This window comes from Pelodiscus sinensis, chromosome 5 (assembly GCF_052426305.1).
Source record: "Pelodiscus sinensis isolate ZL-2025 chromosome 5, ASM5242630v1, whole genome shotgun sequence".
NCBI classification, from domain to species: Eukaryota; Metazoa; Chordata; order Testudines; family Trionychidae; genus Pelodiscus; species Pelodiscus sinensis.
Genome location: NC_143056.1, coordinates 128,754,045 through 128,774,945, shown reverse-complemented (window position 1 = coordinate 128,774,945; position 20,901 = coordinate 128,754,045). Strand labels below are relative to the sequence as shown.

The 20,901-nt window shown below is 54.6% G+C and overlaps 1 protein-coding gene and 1 long non-coding RNA gene across 3 annotated transcripts; one reads left to right on the top strand and one right to left on the bottom strand.

Annotated features, from left to right (window-relative positions):
- Positions 1-1,146: 1,146 nt before the first annotated feature.
- On the bottom strand, positions 1,147-12,373 carry LRRC55 (leucine rich repeat containing 55). The gene is made up of 3 exons (XM_006116923.5): positions 12,030-12,373; positions 8,927-10,500; positions 1,147-6,744 (listed from the first exon to the last, which is right to left on the bottom strand). Exons 2-3 carry the CDS (start codon positions 9,594-9,596, stop codon positions 6,509-6,511), a joined length of 906 nt encoding a protein of 301 aa, XP_006116985.2. The 5' UTR covers positions 9,597-10,500; positions 12,030-12,373; the 3' UTR covers positions 1,147-6,508.
- Positions 6,741-19,753, top strand: LOC112544780 (uncharacterized). 2 transcript variants are annotated; one of them, XR_016349721.1, is made up of 4 exons: positions 6,741-7,941; positions 12,372-12,550; positions 13,099-13,236; positions 18,623-19,753. It is a non-coding gene; the product is annotated as an uncharacterized LOC112544780 (long non-coding RNA). The 2 variants fall into 2 exon arrangements; XR_012903720.2 differs by having other exon boundaries at positions 6,741-7,294; positions 18,623-19,750.
- The last annotated feature ends 1,148 nt before the right edge of the window (positions 19,754-20,901 follow it).

Here is a 20,901-nt window from a genome sequence, read left to right as displayed (position 1 = left end):
GCTGTCGGAGTGAAGGAGGGCTAGAGGAGGCCTTTGCCCCATGCTGAGTTGTCAGCCGCTGATATGACAATGCGCAGTAGGTCACATTTCCCTGCTGTGCCAATGTCTGTCTCCTCGGCCCCATTCCCTCCGGATGGGCCGGGGCCAGGAGTCACTGCCATAGGAATAACAGGAAGCCACGGTAGGAAGAAAGACCAGAGCAAACACTTTTAATGTCTTCTGCAGGCCTGGTTCTCCCCACCCCCACTGCCATTGCTGTAAAGGGAGTGGGCCTTCCTGCTGCCCACCCCTGGCAGAGGCTCAGCCCAGGAGGGCGTGTGGGCAGGAAGAGACATACGCTGTATGACAAAGCCACTCTTAGATGCACACCACCTGGTATGCTCACAGAGCAGCATGGGCTTCCCGGAGCCCCCCGCCACGTAGAGAGCGGGGTGTGCATGGGTCCATCCTCAAAGGGCCTGCGTTCATCCCAGTGCACAGAAAACCACATCCAGCCGGCGGGGAGACACACTGTTGCGAGCGTGTGTGCAGCCACTCACTGAATGTACACCCAGACACACGGACTCTTTCTTATGGGAAGACACCTTGTCTTGAAAGCCTGCTCGCCCCCCCGCCCCCCCCACCCTTCTGGTGCACTTGTTCAAGCGGGCACAGAAACTCGAGCGTGCCCATGACAGAGATGTTGTTGCACGGCTGCAAGCAAAAGCCTATGTGTGCACCTGCAGCCCTTCCTGACATGAAATCCCCACCCCCAACCAACAAGCGCAAACTCACTCTCCTGTGTACACACGTACCTTACGCACACACGCCAGGTAGCCCTGCACACACATAGCCACTACTCCCCCTCTTGCTCTATCTCTCTACCAAGCAGCCGTGTGCTCTTAAAAATACCGCCTCGTTTTTATATGGCACTTGGCATCAATACATCTCAAAGCGCTGTACCCAGGAGGTCAGTATTAGTGCCATTTTACAGAGGGGGAAACTGAGGCATAGAGCATGCAGGTCGCTTGGTCAAAGGGATACAAGCATAGAACTGAGAGTAGGACAACCCACCCCATACCCTCCCTTTTCCCTCCCATACACCTCCCCTCTTTTTCCTCATACCCTGTTCTGCTCCCCTCTTCCATCCCATCCCAAGCTCCTGCCCATACCCGGGCTTGGTTAAACGGTTCACTCTTTATTATCAATAAACATTTATGAAAAAATTCTCACAGTTACAAAAGTTCACACTTATAAAATCTCTGTAGAAAGATTTTTTTTGTCCCCTCCCCCAAGCATAGACACTCAGCATGACACAGGACAGCTGCTGGCAGAGAGATGAATACAAGGAAAGGAAAGGCCAGCTAAGCCGACCCCTCCAGTCCAGCTCACGCAGGGTCGGGGAGGTGACGTTTGCCCAAAGGCCTCATTTCTCCAGCTCTGTCCATAACGTCCCCCTTGTGTCCGTTGGAACAGCAGCGGGATAGCCCAGCTCTGAGGGTTTGCTTTGCTGGTCCCTTGTAGGCATCACAACCAGAGGCTCAGTGAAAGTCGGCTGGAGGAGACTGAACTAGTCTACAGTACAGTGGTCGTGTACAGTATAGCTACTCCATCCTGGCAAAAGGAGTTGTTCCGATAGATCAGCACCACCTCCCTGGATGCCATAAACTAAACTGGCAAATGCTCTCTTTTGCTGAGATGACACAGGAATGGGGCGGAGGAATTTGCAGGTGTTGCTCAAGTTGGGATTCCTCCCCCCGCTGTCCTTCTAGTTTAGTCTACTCTAAAATATCATAGAGTAGACCTGGCTAGGGGTTCCCTCTAAGTACAACTGGAGGAAAATGATGGACGTTTTTGGGAGGGGGAATTCAAAAATTTCATTTTCATTTTCATTCCATTTTTGGGTAATATTTTTTTTCATCTAAAATGTTTGGTTTTGAAAATCCTTTGGTTTTATTCCTTTCTTTTAACTCTCTTCCCTCACGTTGCCTGCTTTTTTTTGCTCTTTTCCCACTGACAAAAAGATGGGAGGGAAAAGAGGAGCAAGAAAGGGGGGGGGGGGGAGACCAAAACAGATGTTCAACTATTGGGTTTTTTTAGGAAAATGCAAAATTTTTGAAATAAATCACATACATTTTTGTAGATAATGTTTGTTTCGGAGAAATGTTTTCAGTTTTAATTTCTTTCGTCTCCTTAAAAAATACCCCAACATTTTCCATTTGTTTTTATCTCCTTTTCCCACTGAAAAAAAAAAAAAAAGAAGCAAAAGGGATAAAAGAAGAAAAAACTTAAATGTCTATTATTGAGTTTCTTTGGAAATAATGGAAAATGTTGAGGTTTGAAAATTTTCATGTCTTCACTGTGTGAGGTTTAAGGTGTCTTTTCTTTCCCTCCCCTTTTTTTGATGTTTGCCACTGAAAAATTGGGGGGAAAGAGGAAGAGGGGGGAAAAAAACCGCATTAATGACAATCATAGTGAATAATAAGAAATTAACCGATTAAAAATGACAATGTTTTACTGAAAAATTAGGGGAAGCAAGAAAAAGTAAACATATGAATGACAATAATAGTTACTAAGACATTAACAGATTAAAAATAACGACAGTTTCTTTTTGAAACAGAGGCTGGTTTTTGGATGCAAAGGGGTTGTTAAAAGTAAAAAGCATGTCCTTAGGATATGCCAGCACTTGCCTCAGTGGGGAGGGTCTTGACTTTCTTGTGTTGTCATGTGAAAAAGATCTCAAAGCCCCCTCCGGACACTGGGGTGTAGGCCCATCCAGAATTGAAGAGGCATGAAAGAAATCTCCCTTGCAATCTGGCTCCTCTGATTCTGGATTTGGACTAGAGGAGCCCTCAGCCACAGTGGGAAGGGCTAACAGCAATAGGCACATGAAGGATGGGGGCTGATTCTCTGAGCTTGGCACGTGTTAAACCACATGCACACGCACGTGCGTGCACACACATACACACACACACACACACACGTCCTGTATCTACATGCACTGAACACACGGGAAAGAAATTAAATTCAAGGTGCAGGTCTACTCTGGAAAGTGTCCGTGTGCAAACTGCTGGATGGGTGGACAGGGAAGGTCCATATTTATCCTCTCAAGGTGAGGCTGTGTCGCATGTACTCCGTCTGTAAGGGCTTCCCACTGCCAGCTCAACTCCTCCAAGATCTAAGTGTCAAGTTGGGGAGGGAGTTCATTTTCCTTGCCCTCGCTCATCCACTGCACCCTTCAATCTCAGCTTGGATCAATGGGCGTGCTCCAGGGTTCTCTGCTCCTTGTCCCGTTCTGGGTCTCTTTCATTGTCCATCTCAGCCCCCTCTCATCCATGCATCTGTCCTGCATGACTGGTTGGCTTCTGTTTCCTTGGGACCCATTCCCTCTTCTCCTGGAACTTTGCTAGTTTCACGAGGAGGCCCTCCCCTTCTCTCGGAAGCCATGTGAATTGGCTTCTTCCCCTCTCTGGGAAGTGGGGAAGATCCTGTGGACCTTAGTAGGCCCTCAGCGACTTCTCTGCTGCCCCCGCTGCCATCCAGGGTTCTACTACCCATGGGTCCCATTCCTTCCTCGGTCAGTCAGTCCTTCTCTGAGGTTCGGCAAATCACGTAAGCTCCTGGTGCCTTAGATTCTCACTCACAGCACTTAGCCTCACAGGGATGCGGGAAGTACGTTCGAGACTCTGAGGTGCTCAGGTACTACAAAATAGGGGGCCGATACGTATCTAAACAGAGAGACGTGTAAGCAACGCCTGCTCCATGTGGAGCTCTGTCCTCCTGATGGTAGTTCAGCCAACTTGAGCTTGAGGAGTTTGCTATAATGGGGGTGGCTAAGCAAGCTGGCAGGACAGGAACCGGAGTTCCCAGGGGTGTCCACATTGTCAAAGTCAATGCACCATTTACTTGTGGAGTGGAATCTCTCTTGGACTGAGTTTGCCGTGCTGACAAGCATAAAATAAACAGCCAACACTTATTGGAGCTGCTAAAGTTGGCTGACTGGATGCACAGAAGGGACAGAGCCGCAGACTCAGACGGCGGCAGGTGGACACTCATTTTCCAGAGTAGAAATGCCTGTTTTTAAGACGTGTAGGAAATCCACCAAGGGGGCTTAAGGCTAGGGGATGGCCACTGATTCTGATCAGGCAACTGCTACATTACCTATGTGCTCTTTCAGGGTTTTGACAACTAGACGACGGAACCCGCAAGGGCTCCTGGTATATGTGCGAACGAGAACAGAATGTAAATCTACCTTGGGATTAAAGGCATTTCATTTCTTAGCCCTGTCGGGATCCTACAAGGACAGATTTTTTACCTCCTAACTTTCCGGCGTAGGCGAGACTGAAGGACATAATCTAGAAAGCTCTGGTGGCATTTGGCATCTGGTTTGGTCCTAGTTCTATGCAAAAATAAAAAATATACAAGTCTCAAAATACATTAGCTATACATTGTAGCACACAGAGTTCTCTAAGAGATGGTTAGCGCCTGCAAAGGTCTTTCTTCTGCTGGGGCAAGTGGCACATTTGAGTCCTCCCCCATCCTTCATGCTCTGGTTTCTCCTCCATCCACACTGTGGTGGGGCTGATCCTCAGAGTTGCACCTGCCTCTCTGGCCCCCAAAGTTATATCCAACGTCTCCAGCGGCAGCTGACGTCGAAGGGCGCCAGTTCCAAAAATGAGACATTGTCTCCAGATGCTCTTGGTCATGTTGATCCAGTTCTTAGATAAGTCATTGGGGAGTGGTTTTCCTTCAGGGCAGTGTGTGCAAGGTTTAGCATGGTAGAAGCCGAGTGTCGTGGATTTTATCCCCGGCTACGGCCACGTGGCCACAAGAGCATCATGGCAATCGCTCAGTGACTCAGTTTCCCCTGCTGTAAGGCGAGGCGAATAACCACTTACCTACGGGTGGGGAGCTGATGCCGGATGCTCCAGGCATGTGGAGGCAGACGGGCTACGCAGAGCAGTTGCTGGAAAGTCTCTTCCCTTTCTTTTTGAAAGCACGTGTTTGTTTTTCAAGCTGCAGTGTTAAGGGCTGCCATGAGGAGAAATAGAGCGCTCCCGCTAGAGCTCAGCCAAATGCGGGTAGCACCAGTAGGGAGTAGCCCCTTTCGGGTGCCCTCGCTCTGTCATAGCACTTGATAGCCTGACCGGCAGCCCCACCTGCTGTTTCAGCTCTGAGACTGCACCGTCATCCTCCCCTCAGGAATAGCTCTCTAGCGGCATCCTAGTAGGGCCCTGCCAATGTCCCTCAGACTTAGCCGCAGCCCCCAAGTTATCCCAGCTTCCCCCCTGCCCTGCTGACACCCCTCAATGCCAGCCACACCCTGCCTGCTACTGCAGTGCTGGTGGGTTTCCCCCGCAGCTCCACCAATTCCCTTCCCTCCTCTATTCCACTCCTGGGCTTCTCCTTCATCCTCAGGTCTGGCAATGCTCCTTGTGCTCAACGTGCAGCCCCCTGCTAGTCCAGTGCGGGCTTCCCCCAGCCTCAGATCCGCCAGTCCCTCTTATCCACAGCTCCGTGTCACATGCCTCCATCCTAATTCTGCTCCTTCCTCGCTATCCGAGCCCTGGGTTCTCCGCTGGCTCGGCCGACACTTTCAGGCCTAACCCACAGCCTCCTTCTGACTCCATCTCCCGCTTCTCCCTCAGGCTGGTCAGCGCGCCTCACCCCTGCTCTGCGCCTGGGTCTGAAGCTACCGGCCAAGTTCAAACACTAGAGTTGCCTTGACCCTGTTAGCGTCTCGACTCTGCCTCTAGAGAACCACGCATGGACGGATCTCCCTCAGCACCACCGGCCATCCAGCCAAGGACCAGTCAGAAGACAGCAAGACCTGGGCTCTGGTTACTCCTCCACGCACACTATGGTATGTTTATGGTGGGGCTATTCCTCGGAGTCAAACCTGCCTCTGGCCCTCAGAGATACCATGTCTCAGGATTCTTCATCGCATCACAACCATGGCTACCACAGTGCCCAGGGCCACAAAGAGAACCAGACACGGCTGCTGTCAATCTGCTTGACGCCTGACATATATATTCCCCTCTCCCCTGGCTTCTCATTTTAGGCTCGTTGGCAGATGTGGTGCAAGAGCTAGCACGGAGGCGGGAGCATGTGTGAAGGGTGGGTGTCGCGTGTGAGTGTGCAGCACATGGTGAGAACGGGCGACCGACATGGGTGGTGGCAGCCCATCCGTGTCGTGAACGTGGCAGGTCTTGGCTCATTGGCTGTCTCCAGTGCTGCCAGGGGCTAGTACAAGGCACGGCTAGATCTTGCCTCACAGGCCTCGCCCTGCTGGGCACAGTGGCTGGGGAGCTCAGAAGGGACTGGAAGCAGAGATGGGTTGGCATCCTCAGCTGGCTGCTGCCGGGGATAGAGAACGGAGCAGCTTGTGACCACCCCGGGGCTGTTGCTAGGAGGAAAGGGCACGAATTGTGGTGGAGCACAGATAGCCACCCCCAGCCAGGCAACCCCGGCTCTTGAGGCCGTCTCCCCCATCACTGGGGGGAGGGGCACTGTGGCCAGGGCCGGGCGTCTATATCTCCTCGTCCTCGCTGGCCTTGCTCCAGCGGTGACAGCAGTTGGCGGTGATTCCCAGCAGGAAGTTGGTGGCCACGGAGGCAATGGAGACCACGAATCCCACAAAGGCAATGAAGAGGTAATCGTCCAAAGTCAAGGTCAAGTGGCAGGCCTTGAAACTCTCCTCTGTGAGCGAGAACAAAGGGGCGCCCTCCACTTCGGGTGGGGCCCGGCACTCGGCCAGCTGGGAATCTGCAATGAGAAACGGACAGATGAGAGAAAGGAGAGGGGAATTATCCCTCTACTCCACGCAGGTAACATTGGCTCTAGCAGGTCCAACATCCATCTGTTCCCAGTTCTGAGATAAACTCCAGGGGTGAACTTGGCTAAGTCCCTTAGCCTGTCTCACTTCCGTTTCACCGCTTGTAAAAGGAGGCTGATAATATTCTCCTCTTTCTCTAAAGGGCTATTAGATCCTTAAGTGAAAGGCCAAAAGTACGATCCTTGTCATGACAACCCCGTTTCAGCTTTCTCTTCTGGGGGTAGTCAGAGGTAGCTGTGGTGATGTTCATAGCATGACGCCACAACACAGCACCTCTGCATCACAATGCCAATAAGAACCCCTCATTATGATGTCACAACACATCACCTACATCCCCACAGGGCAGCACTGAAAGCTGAGATGTTTGCCAAGCCCCACCTGACATGAGGTCATGGAAGTCGACCCAACTCAACACCAGCATGATGCAACTCCAGAGTGACCCCCCCAGGATATGACACCCTCCCCATGCCACTCTCCAAGGTGTCTATTCAATTTTGGGGCTTCCAGCTTTTGGGCCTAGAGATACACAAAGGCCTGTTTTCCATCTCTGCCTCTGGTTGAAGTTTGTGAGAACTGCAGTGTCTGACTCTGAAAACCAGAGACACACGCTGGGCACTGAAAACGGGAGGTTCTCCAAATTTTGGAAGAATTTTTGTCCTGGCGGCCATAATACCAAGGGAGCAAGTACAAAACAGATGGGCAGATGGCTAAATTAGCTAGAACATCTCTACAACACAATATCACCCCTGTGTGCCCCGTTGGCAAAAGGCATTATCATTAGCAGCCTCCAAATAGCATCATGATTCCAGGCGACAAAGGCACCAGATAATGATGTGGCATCAGACTCGGCTGTGTTGTTATCCTGAAGCCCACATGTGGGGAAACCCTAGCAAGCGTAGGATGGGAGAGAGCCCTCCCCGGCAATCGCTGCTGTTATTCAGGCAAAGGGCTCTCGAGAATGGATTGAGGATCAGCCGTAGGAGGGAGCCTCAGACCTGAGAGAGGGTGTCTAGCTGGGGAGAGGATCTACGGCAGCTGCAGGAACTCCGGGGAGAATTTTCCCGCCCACCACAGCCCCTGCAGTTGGCAGCCTGTGTGATCAGCAAGGGCAGGCGCTAACTAATAACGTACGACTCGACAGCGGGCAGAGGGAGGGGGAGGAAATGAGGATTTACGGGTCCCACTGCCGACTAAATGGATCTGCCATTGCAGGGACTGAGATAGGCAAAGCCAAACCTTCCAAGGCCAGTGGGTTCAAATGGCTTCTATTCCCACCCAGTTCAGTGTGCGTCTGTCCCGCCCTGCAGCAACCACTCCAGTACCCGGTCCTAATCCTCCTCTCCCATGGGCGATGGATAAACCTACGGCCGTGGGAGGCAACAACCTGGCCGGTCTGTTCCACCCAAGGCCCTGCCTTCTGCGGGAGCCATGCCCTCCCCCACACTGCAGGGACATATCTCCAGCTTCCCCCGTCCTACTGCAAGCCACCCCCTGCTTCAAGGGCAGGTCTCCAGCCCCCCCACAGGAGCCTCACCGGCCCTGGAGCACGGGGAGGGTGTGTGGCAAGTGGTCTGAGCCTCCCTGGCCCTGGAGCACAGGCAGGAAGCCCTGACCCAGTGTCAGTGCAGCTGAAGTCCGGGGTCAACCCAGGAGCTACGCTGAAGCAGGGAGCAGTGTGTGGGTGGGGCCAGTTTGGGGCCTCTTCTACCTGCCACCCACGTCCCTCGGCAACCCCTCAGCAATTCCGGCCTAGGACGCCCTGACACATCCAGCTGTTCCCAGGCCCCCCCTCTAGTCCTGCAGCCTGCCCTGCTATTCCATGCCCTGGCTCCCCCCACCGCTCTCCCAATGCACTTCGGTCCCTGTCCATTTCCTGGCCTACTATTCTAGCCCTGGGCCCCCCCCCCACACCATTCGGTGGACGTCCCTCAGTCCTAATCCACAGCCTCCTTCCATCTCAGCCCTGGGTTCTCTCTGCACCCAGCTCTGCAAGTGTCCCTCCATCCCGACCTGCAGCCCCCCTGTGCTGTTTGAGGAGGGCTCTACCTGGGACCCTCTGGCTGGCGTCGGGAGGCGACAGAGGCCTTTCCCTTCCCATCCTGTGCCACCTACCTGAGGAGCAGTGCTGGATGCGGTTCCTCAGCCATTTCAGGAGCGGCTCCATGGTGCAGCCACACACCCAGGGGTTGCCCGCAATCTGCAGGGTCACCAGCCCCGGGAGACCTTCCAGGGCTTCCAGGCTGAGGAAAGACAGTCCCCCGTAGCTGAGGTCTAGGTCCCGTAGCTGGGCCAGCCCCCGGAAAGCCTGGGGGTGCACCTTTCGCAGCCACGGGTTGTGGCTCAGGTCGATCCTCACCAGGCCGTGGGCCTCCTGGAACATGTTGGCGGCTACATGGCTGAAGTTGTTGTAGCTTAGGTCCAGGTGGACCAGCCGCTTGGCGGTCAGGAAGAGCCCGGCCGGCAGCTCCGCCAGGGAGTTATTCCGGAGGTCCAGCACCCTCAACTCAGCGTAGCAGGTGAGGTAGCCCGGGGGGATGGTGGCGATGCGGTTATGTGCCAGGCTCAGGTTGCGGGTGTCTAGGGGCAGGTCAGGAGGCACCGAGAAGAGCCGCTGCCCGCTGCAATCCACCATCTGGCTGCGGCAGATGCAGAGGACGGGGCAGCTGGCACAGGCTCCAGAGAAGGCTGTGGCTACGGCAACCAGGAAGGGGGCCAGAAGCATGGCAGAGGCACAGCGGGACTGGGGGCCCTCGCCCCACAGCCAGGTGCAACCTGGGCCCATTTTAGTTGGCCAGGAGCAACATGATGCACCGAGGCAGGGCAAGGAGTATGCGGGAGTCACTCACGGGCAAAAGCGGCTACATGCCGGCGGCAGGCCAAAGCTGGGCCTTGGAACCATTGTCCCTCATGTTCCAGGGCCACTTTTACGCCACGGAGGTGTGTTTCCTAGGCCAGGAACCACAGGGCCCTGCCGCTTCGGACACAGCTTTAGTAGCCCATTTGGATGCCTGCTTGCTGTCACCCTGCCAAGCCTGCGAAGCGGCGAGCCGAAAGAAACGTAGCCACATCCATCCGTCGACACCCTCTATCGGCCCTTCGGGTGTTCAAAGATGGGCAGAAAGCAACTAGAAGCCGGGAATTTTTCTTCCGGTTCGTTAACGCTCCGGGGACAGAGCTTTGAGCCCAGGAAAGAAACTTCCTCATTCCCTTTCATGTGTATGTCCGCTGCAGACCGGGTGTCACTGGAGCTAGGCCAAGGGATTTAGCCCCACGGAAACCAAAGGTGTATTTTAATTGCAAAGCAAATCCAGCTTCAACACAACAGGAGCCACAGGCCTTTGCCTGGAGGCGTGCAGTGCTCATTAATGCCAGAGCAGAGAAAGGGCATTTGAAATCCAGCGAACAGGTGCGCCACATGGATGGTCAAACCCTGGGAGGATGACGATATAGACTCCTCAGAGGGTCTGTGCTTGGGGCAAATGTTCTTGAGACGATCAGGAGAAATTAAGGCTGGAGACGAGAGCCCTTTCTGAGGCCGCGATTTCTGCAGCATGGGAGGGGCCAGGCCAGTAGCACTGGCCCGTCTTGGGGGATCCAGGAGGAAAGGGAGGGGTATCGGCTGCTGGTTTGTCTTTCACGCCGTGTTTCCCTCCCAGCAGGCAGCCACAGGGCTCCAGCTGCGTGTCCTGCCAAGGAAAGAGAAAGGAATCAGATGCAGCAAGGAGGTCATGGACCCGCTGGGTGTGTGGATATGCTCCTAAGGTCCAAGGCCAGACGGGATCCGGGAGGATCCTCCAGCCTGGAGCAAGCCAGAGAATGGCCCCCAAAGCCCGGAGCTTTCCGAGAGACAGCTCATCTCCGGAGGAAAAATTGCCGGTGGTGGAGAATCCCCCACGATCCGTAGTAAATTGTTCCAATGGTTAATTGCTCCCCCTGTTAAAAGAACTACCCCTCATTCCCAGGCTGCATCAGTCTCCTTTCAACTTCCAGCCAGGGGAGGAGAGCAGGGGACGGCTGGGAATCACCTCACGTTCTCCTGTGTCTGCAGCCCTGTCTGTCCTTCCGCCCTATTCACCCTGCTCCGTCCTGAAACACCCCCTGCTTCCTGCAGCTCGAGTCCCTGGCCAGCTCGGTTGATGCCCTTCAGGCCTGACCTGCTCCCAGCCTCAGGGTCCCCCACGCCCAGAGCTGAGCCATCGCCCCTCCGTCCCTGTCCTGCAGCCCTTGGTTATCTCGGCACCGAGCTCCCTTCCGCAGCCCTGCTCTGTTGATGCCCCTCAGTCCCGACGTGCAGCTCCGGGGGCTCCCCCAGGCTGGCTTCACGCAGCTTTGCTGAGGCCCCTCACGTCCGTGCACAGATCTTGTGGGAAAGGCCTAGGCCGTGAAAGAACTGTGGCCCCCGCTGCACTGACCTTGGGGGAAGGGACCCTCCAGCTGCAGGACCTGCCTGAAGGCAGAGCCTAGCACCGAGAGGAAGCATTCGCCTACCTTACCGGCCCTTCAGTCCTGCCCGGCAGCTCTGACAATCCCAGGATCCCGTCCCAGCAGGCCCCTCCCTGCTCTGCATCAGTCCTTGCTCTGCCAGTGCTTCTGGATCCTGCCCTGCAGGCTGCCGGCTGTCCCAGCTTGGGGCCTGCCCCCACCAAAGCCCCGGCTCCCCCGCCCCCTGGCTCCCCTTGTTCTTTCTCTTCTGGGCCCCTCTCCACCGCTGCGGAGGCCTGCCAGTGACCTCAAGAACCCTCTGCTATTCCAGTCTCCTTCTCCTGGTGTCGGCCTCCTTCCCTTTCTGTCTCTCTTGCCCTCTGGGCCCATCTTCCCTTCCCTCCATCTCTCTCTTCCCAGGGACACCCCTGCCTGCACCCCCAGCCTCCCCTTGCACCCCCGTAACACAGCACCTCTGCCTGGCCCTGCCCTGTTGGGCCAGAAAAGCTGCTCGCTGGACCAGCCTCCTCCCGTGCCCGCCTGCCTCTGAGGCAGACAGGTTCCTCTTCTCCCCTAGGGCTGCAGCCCACCTCCTGCCACGCAGCCACAGCTCTCCCTCCTCCACCGTCCACGCCCTGCCTGCAAAGCACAACAGACCCCGAGGACAACCCCCTTTCCTCCCCCGCCTGCTGCCCTTCAGGACACACCCAGCCTGCTCCTTCCCTCCCAGCCCCCTCTCCCTCCCTCCCTCCCTCCCCGTATCCCGCCCTGTTAGCACCAGCCAGCTACTCACTCTGGCCCAAGGAGATCTGCAAAGAAGCTGTGATGCAAAGTGTCTCCCCTCTTCCTAGGTGTCCCCATGTTCTTCAGCCCGGCAGGCATCCTTCTCCTCTCCTCAGTGGCTTCTGGGGCCTTGGGCAGCCTCTGACTACCGCCCCCCTCCTGTTCCCTGTCTGTCCGCACCTCTGTCTGTCCCTCTCTTGGGAGGCGTGGGCGAGCGACGAGGGGAGGGAACGGTAGCGACTCTCCTTGAATTGCAGCCGGAGCTGCTGCTGAGTCTGTTAATTCAGCCAGGTCTTTCCCCACCTCCTCCTCCTTCTTTCTCTCTCAATCTTTTTTTTTTTTTTTCCTCGAGGACCAGGTACTGACGTGGCGCTGTCTCTTAGCAACTGCCTCCGCATCTCTGAGCAACGGGGGAGCTGGCTGCAGACCCCACTGAGCCGAGAGAGGGAAAAAGGAAGAAGATCATGGCAGGGATCAGTGCCGCCCACGAGGACCTCGGGGCACAGGGAGAGACAGACACACACACACAGGGTGGGGGCGCAGGCAGACGGGTGGGGGTGGGGAGGGCAGAGAGAGGAGGGAGCCCTGGGCTAGAGAGAGGCGATGCAAACAGGGATGTGGAGCCAGAGGGCGGGGGAGATGGGGAAGAAGTGAAGGAGAGGAGGCATAAAGGGCCAGGAAGGGGGGGGGGGGGCAGTTGTTTGATTGTGTGGGCCGGGAACCCACACAGAATGGGGACACAACAGGGCTGTTGTCCTCCTCAGCCAACCCAATTCTTCCAGGCCCCCTGCCCCAGCCCCAATCACCCATGTTGGCTTTCCCCAAGCAACCTTCCCCTCCTCCAATAGCCTATTGCTGCTGTCTGGGTTGGTTATTTCCCAGGCACGCCTGGGCTGTTGTTCTGCCTTCCCTGTGTGAGTTGGGTGCCCTCCTGGGGCGTCTCCTCCTCTGTTCTCCCACTGCTCAGTGGCGGGCATCCGGCTGCCAGGCAGATGGCACAAGCCCCCTGGAAGCCGGGCGGCTTTGTGTGGGGAACTCTCCCTGTGCTAGGCCTTAATTGGGGCTTCTTTTCTGTTCAGATCCCACCAGGCTTCAAGGGCCGCTCCAGAGGGTGGGCGGCATCAACACAGGCATCCCAGCTGGCTCTCATTAGTCGGGGAAGAAACTCAGCACTGGCTGCTTCAAACACACTGGCCTCCGCTCCTTTGCTTCCTGGCGTGAGTTGTATTTATTTGTGTGAGCTCGGCCTCCTCGCCGGGGCCTTCTGCCCTGCTCCAGGGGCGACTACACCCCCGTGAGGTTGAGGAGGCTGCCCTGAACCCCCCTCCAAACAATGAGGAATATCTGAGGCAAGCCGACGCTTTCCACAGCATTTATTTAATGGGAAATCCAATTTGGCATGAAAGAAAATTGCAACCAACTTGGCTTGTGAGTCTCGGCAGACAAGCCGCTTTTGGGATGGCTGTCTGCCGTGTGACGGTCCAGAGCTATGTTGAGTAGCCACAGGGTCTAGCCAGAGTAGTAGCCATCTCCGTTTGGTGGTGATAGGACTAGAGGTCACCCCATGGCAAAACAGCTAACAAACCTCATGCTTGGAGCTGTTTCTCAGACCCTGATGACAGGGTACGTCTAAACTACATGGCTCCGTCGACGGAGCCATGTAGATTTGTTGTTTTGGCAAAGGTAAATGAAGCCGCGATTTAAATGATCGCGGCTTCATTTACATTTACATGGCTGCCGCGCTGAGCCGACAAACAGCTGAACAGCTGTTTGTCAGCTCAGCGCGCTAGTCTGGACGCTCCCCTGCCGACATCAAAGCCCTTTGTCGGCAGCCCCGGTAAACCTCATCCCACGAGGAATAACGGGGCTGCCGACAAAGGGCTTTGATGTTGGCAGGGGAGCGTTCAGACTAGCGCGCTGAGCGGACAAACAGCTGATCAGCTGTTTGTCGGCTCAGCGCGGCAGCCATGTAAATGTAAATGAAGCCGCGAACATTTAAATCGCGGCTTCATTTACCTTTGCCTATGTGTCTAATCTACATGCCTCTGACGACAGAGGCATGTAGTCTAGACACAGCCTTAGAGGGCTTATCCCTTCCCCCTCCCACTCCCCTGGCCCTCCTCGTGCAAACAGAGAACAGCAACACCCTAAGTCCGGAGACACAAACAATTCACTGCTTATTTGGGGTTAGCTTCCGGCAAGTGTAACTCACACACCTAGGCTGCGTCTAGACTGGCATGATTTTGCGCAAATACTTTTAATGGAAAAGTTTTTCCGTTAAAAGTATTTGCGCAAGAGAGTGTTTACACTGGCATGTGCCTTTGTGCAAAAGATTTGCTTTTGCACAAAAGCATCCGTGCCAGTGTAGACGCTGTCTTGTGCAAGAAAGCTCCAATGGCCATTGATGTTACCTGTCTACACTGGCCTCTTGCACAAGAACACTTGCGCAAGAGGACTTATCCCTGAGCGGGAGCGTCAGAGTATTTGTGCAAGAAGCACTGATTTTGTACATTACGACGTCAGTGTTCTTGCACTAATACTTGCGGCCAGTGTAGACAGGCGGCAAGATTTTGCGCAAAAGTAGCCACTTTTGCACAAAATCTTGCCAGTGTAGACACAGCCCTAGGCTATGTCTACACTCGCAGCTTCTTGCGCGAGTAATATGCAAATGAGGCTAAGCATGGAATATCGCCGAGCCTCATTTGCATACCTAACGAGCCACCATTTTTTTCAGAAGAGGCTCTTGCCAAGAAGGCGCGTCTACACTGCCCCTTCTTGCGTAAGAAAAACCCTCTTGTGCAATGCCGTTCTTCCTGAAAAGTAATAAGTGTAATGGCATTGCACAAGAGGGTTTTTCTTGCGCAAGAAGGGGCAGTGTAGACGCTCCTTCTTGCGCAAGAGTCTCTTCTGAAAAAAACGGTGGCTCATTAGATATGCAAATGAGGCTCAGCGATATTCCACGCTTAGCCTCATTTGCATATTACTCATATAAGAAGCCATGAGTGTAGACATAGCCCTAGTGTGGTTACTGAGCAATGCAAGTGGTACCGAGACCACGGCAACAGTTCAGACCAAGAGACCTCTACAGCACAGCTGAGGAGTCAGCTGGCTTTTAGCTCAGAGGATAGACGCTCCTATACTTTGCTTCAGAGGTCCTAGGTTCAAATCCACCCGGTGACAGTTATACACCAAGCATGAATCCAGTTTCTGTTTTTCCCCTTTACTTCCTGCTTGCCTGCAATGTACATAGTAATATTTTCAGGTACACCTTAACCCGGTGATTTGCAAACTAGGGGTCATAACCTAGCACTGGCTGGTAGAATGCCGGGCACTGGGTCTTGTTGGTTCAGGGGGATCGGGAGCAGTGGGGGTGCTAAGGCAGCTACTTGCCTGTCCTGGCACCACAGCCTGTGCTATGTCTCAGAAGCGGCCAGCAGCAGGCCTGGTTCCTAGGTGTGTGTGGGAGAATGCACAGGGCTCCGAGCATTGCCCCTGCCCAGAGCACTAGCTCCACACTCCCATTGACTGGGAACCTACTGCTGGCTGCTCTGTGGTGCAGCATGGTCCGGCAGGAGTGGCAGGAAGCTGCCTTAGCACCCCCACTGCACCGCTGACTGGGAGCTTCTCAAGGCAAGCCCCTTCTGCCCCCGCCCTCTCCCAAAGCCAGAGCCCCCTCTTACACCCCAAAGCTGTCACTCTCAGCCCCAGCCCAGAGCCCACACTGTAGTCAAATTACATTGGGTCATGGGACAACAACAATTTTCTTCAAAGGGGTCATGAGAAAAGAAGTTTGAAACCCGTTGCCTTAACCAATCATTCTACGGACCTATTGTAACATGATTAGCTACCCCGTTCCATCTCACCACCTTATTGGTTTACATCCAGCAAAATTAATTATCCGGCAGACAGAAACAATCCAAGAACTGGACAAAGGCCATGCAGATAAACCACAGAGGGGTGGGGAGCATACCAACAAGACAATAAAGCTTTCACAGCCTCAAGTGGGTCCTGGCCAGACAGAAGCCCCTCAGCTTGAGTTTTCTTTAAATCTTCCAGGCCCCTCCCTTTATCTGGAGGCGATAGATTGGATGGCCTTTCTAGCAATCCCAAATCGCCTTATGTCAGTGTGACTGGTTTGGAATATATCAGGACGTGACTGTCGGTTTCCCCGTTTATGGATGCCCCTGCTGCATAATAGAAAGCCTGAGCGTAAGAACAAAGCCATCATGCACAGGCAGACTGTGATTCTGAGTCCTTGTTTTATATCCCTGTAATTAGCAAAAGGGTCAGAATACACCTACCTTCTAAAAGAATAGGCAGGCCTGAATATCAATATTCTAACAAGGTTCAAATCCCTGACCTCTCTAGGTGAACTTTGCCAGAGGATGCTGTGAAGACCAGGCCGTTAAGGGTACATCTACACAGCAACATTATTTCAAAATCACTAGTATTTTTTTTTTAACTAACTTAATCTGTGTCTGCAGAGCAGGGACTTATTTCGAAATGATGTCGAAATACTGTCAAGCTGGAGGACTTCATGCACCGATTCCTGTAACCTTCACTGTACGAGGAGTAAGGAAGTCAGAGGAAGAGAGCTCTATTTCGAAATATGTGCTGTGTAGACACTCCCAATTTCAAAATAAGCTACACAATTGATGTAGCTCAATTTGCGTAGGTTATTTTGAGTTACGCCCTGCTTTGTAGACTCATCCTAACTGGGTTCAAAAAAGAACTAGATAAATTCATGGAGGTTAGATCCATGGTTCTTAGCCAGGATGGGTAGGAATGGTGTCTTGAGCCTGTTTGTCAGAGGCTGAAAGTGAGCAACAGAAGAGGGATCACTTGGGGTATGTCTATACTACATGGCTCTGTTGACGGAGCCATGTAGATTTGTTTGTTCGGCAAAGGGAAATAAATAATCGCGGCTTCATTTAAATTTAAATGGCTGCCCCGCTCTGCCGATCAGCTGTTACTTGGCAGATCGGGGCAGTCTAGACGCTCCTCTGCCGACATGAAAGCCCTTTATCGACCTCCCTGGTAAACCTCATCTGACGAGGCATAACGGGGAGGTCGATAAAGGGCTTTCAGGTCGGCGCGGGAGCATCCAGACTAGTGCGCTGAGCCGACAAACAGCTGAACAGCTGTTTGTCGGCTCAGCGTGGCAGCCATTTAAATTTAAATGAAGCCACGATTATTTAAATCGTGGCTTCATTTCCCTTTGCCGATCAGCCTAATCTACATGGCTTCATCGATGGAGCCATGTAGTTTAGACACGCCCTTGATGATTGCCTGCTCTGTTCACTCCTTGTTGGGCATCTGGCATTGGTTATCATTGGACAACAGGTTACTGGACTAGATGGACCTTTGATCTGACCCAGTCTGGCTGTTCTTATGTTAATGCTGTAAACATCAGGCTATCAGCTATTCTGGGGTAGCTTCCTCTTGTGGGGTTTTTTCACAAAAAAATGTGGAAAGGTCTTGGGTCTATTCTTCTTCCGAACAAAAGCAAGTTCCGAAAACTGGAAATTGTGAAGTGGAATTCCTGGTTTGCCGGCCAGCCCTAATCTCATGATCATCTGCAGTGGCCTGCCATGGAAAATGGATAGCAGAGCTAGGGGAACAGAACTAGTGGTCCTATACGTACCAAGGGCATCCTCCAAGCAGAATACCAGTCACCAAACATTATCCGCTGGGGCCTGTGAGCCAAAAGAACGGGGAGACCAAATCCCAGGTCAACAGTCTTATCAGAGACAGCCCACAGAGAACCCGCATGGACACTTGGTCTTTGTGGCTCACCAACAGGCTGTCTGTGACGGAGGAAAACAGGGCTATTTCAGTACCATGGCCAGGTCTCAAAGCACAGTTTAAGGGATTCCAGAACTCCAGTTCTGTCTCATCAAATAATCACTCCACTCTTTTAAAAAACACCTTAGAGGCAGAACATCCTGATGCAGGATTTCTCTGACCACATGGATCCAACCCTCCTCTTGCAGGATCTCCTGGTTCCGAAGGTGCGCAGGGGTAGAAGTGGGGAAAGGCGGAGGCAGGGGTTAAGTTGAAAGGTGTAGCCAAAGCGGGAGGTTCCTAAAACCCAGTTGCTCCCCATCTGCCGCAAAATTCACAGTGGCCACCATGGTCCAGTGCAGGGCAAATTGGCAGCTGGAGGCTAAAGGAGGCACAACCTGTGGTCATCTATGTCAGGCCAGGTCTCCACGGCTGGAGAAAACGGATTCAAGATACGCAACCCCAGCTATGTGAATTGCCTCGATTTTCTGGAGCAGCCCCACAGTGGGAGAGTGAGGGGAGAGCACACATTTTTGTTTCTGCCTGTTAAATTTGCCCAGGTGGTTGTGACAGGAGGACACTGTGGCAGGTCTTTGCTGGGGGGCACTGGGTCTGTGGGGGGGGGGGGATTCTGTCTTTGTGCAGCCATGGGAGTGTCACGTCTGCCCTGGAGCACTGTGTCTGCATGCCCTGTGCAAAAGGCATGCATATTTACCTTTTGTCGCGCAGGCAAGGGAAGTCATTGGGCCCTGCACCCACATCCTCAGTCAGCTGAGACACCTAACCAGTAGGCGCAACAGCAGGTTTATTGGTTCACAGGGACACAGCACAGACACCTCAGCACAGGAACCAGAAGCAGCCAGCACCATCGGTCTCTGGGAGGGGGGGTCAGAGCCAAGGGCCCCATCTCTGCACCCCACGCCAGCCAGACTAACCCACACACCCAGAAGCTCGCTGCAGCTCTGCAGCCGGCCTCGCCTCCAGCCTTTGTCCAGCTCCCCGGGCAAAAGGTGTCACCTGGTTAGACCCCCTCCCAGGCTTAGGTTACAGAAAGCATCGGCCCTTGTGTACATTTGGGAGACACCCACCCCGAAATTCCCATGCCCATCCAGGGATTGGTGCAGTGCCCAGGGAAACTGAGGCCCACCCACAAGGTTACTACAGAACAAAGAAATGACACACGACATAAAGCACACAGAGTGAACCCAGTCCCCACTGCATCACACCTTTGTGATGGGGGTGTTGTGCGTCTGTGAGGGGGTTGGTGTCTTTCTGCGGGTGGGTGTTGGGATGTTGTTTGTGTGTCTGGGGGCACGGATATAATTTAGATCAGCTCTGGGGCAGGGATGGGCTACAGCCTTGATCGGGCCCCTGCTTCGGTTTAAACCAGGCAGAAGCATGGGGAGCCGTCTGTGCCGGTGGGATTTGTCTTGCCTAGGACTGTCGCACTGGCACTAGCAGGCCCCGCTCAGGGTTGCCAGGCATCTGGCTTTTGACTGGAACACCTGGTTAAAAACGGAGCCGGCCCTGCCGCCCAGGACGTGAGTAGTAGGGATGGCAGCGCAGCCGGCGGGCAGGGCTAAAGCAGACTCCATGCAGCTCCTGGAGGTGGCGGATGGGTCCCTGTGGCCCCTAGGCACACTGCCGCTCCCATTGGTCTGGAACTGTGGTGATTGGTGCTGGCCCTGGACCCCAAACCACCTCCCACACCCCAGCCCCTTGCCTCAGCCCAGAACCCCTTCCTGCACCCCAACCCCTTCATCCCTGGCCCATCCCAGAGCCTGCACCACTAGCAGGTGCCCTCAGCCCCTGTGCCCAAGTCCCCAGCCCAGAGCCCTCTCTTACAGCCTGAACCCCTCAATTCTGGCTCCACCCAGAGCCCTCAAGCTCCTCCTCCCCCCTGCATCACAACCCAGGGGAAATAAGAGACTGAGGGAGGGGGACAGGAAGCATCAGAGAATGGGAGGGGGGAGTCTTGGGAAAGGGGTGGGAGGGGGGGTGCAGTTTTGTGCCATTAGAAAGTTGGCAACCCTACTCCGGACGTCTTGACCTGGGCTGCCACTCTGATCTCTGGGTGTGCCGCCCGCGACAGCTCATGAACGCTCTTGTGTTCTGGCCCCAGTTCTCCGGCCCTGGGTTGGGTTGGTCCAGGATGGGGCACCTTACCCCTGACCAGAGGTGGGTTAACGTTTGGTGGAGCCCTGGGCCAGAACTAATATGGCCCCCGCATGCCTTCCGCCTGCTGCCCCACCTCCACTGTCCATCACTGTTCCGCCCACAGGCCTGCCCCATTCTGCCCTCATTTGCTCCTTTCTGCCACCCCCCACCGTGACCCCAAGACCAGAGAAGCTCTGCCCCCCCCCCAAGGGTCAGAGCGGCAGCGGGGAGTGACAAGCCCTGAGGCCGCGGTGGAGAGCCAGAGCTCCTCCCCTCCAGGGGCTGCAGCGGGGCTCTTGGTGCTAGGGATTCCCCAGCTGTCCAGTGCTGCTGCTGAGGAGCAGAGTGGAGTTGGGGCACAAGGGCTTCCCCCCATACCCCTGCTATCCTGCTGGGGGCAGGGAGCCCATTATTCCAGGGTCCCTTAATTGTGTGGGGCCCTGAGCACAGGCCCCAGGGGCCTGTGGCTAATCCACCAGTGCCCCTAACAGAGCCATGGAAGGGTAGGGCTGGAAGGGACCTTAAGAGACTCCCGCCCCCCCCCCCCAATCCAGCCCTTAAAGCTCTGATCCTCAATACCGCGTGGCTCCCCGCTCTCACCCCCGGAGCTGACAGCTCTCTTGGTTCAGGGGCGACCTTCCTGGGCCCTGTGTTCCCAGCCCATGTGTCCCAAGGCAGATGCAGCCATGCCAGGCTCCCAGCACAGGGCTGGCCTTAGGGAAAATGGCACCCTGGGCAAACTTGCGTTTTGGTGCCCCTGGCATCTGTGGGCATAGTGCCACCCGTTTCCCCTGGCACCCATGGGCTCCCCAATCCCTGTGCCCCCTTTGCCACTAATCCCTGCATTGTGCCCCTTGAATCTCAACCTTTGCACTTTCCTCCTACCTGTTCCCCCAACCCCATCCCTGCGCGTCCAGCATGTCCTGCCACCCTGATCCCCC

What these genes read in the sequence shown, in the direction of transcription:
- LRRC55 (XM_006116923.5), bottom strand. Translation starts at nt 9,596, where the DNA reads ATGGGCCCAGGTTGCACCTGGCTGTGGGGCGAGGGCCCCCAGTCCCGC. An exon ending in CATCCAGCACTGCTCCTCAG is followed by an intron (nt 6,745 to 8,926) that starts GTAGGTGGCACA and finishes TTCTCATTGCAG; the next exon opens with ATTCCCAGCTGGCCGAGTGC.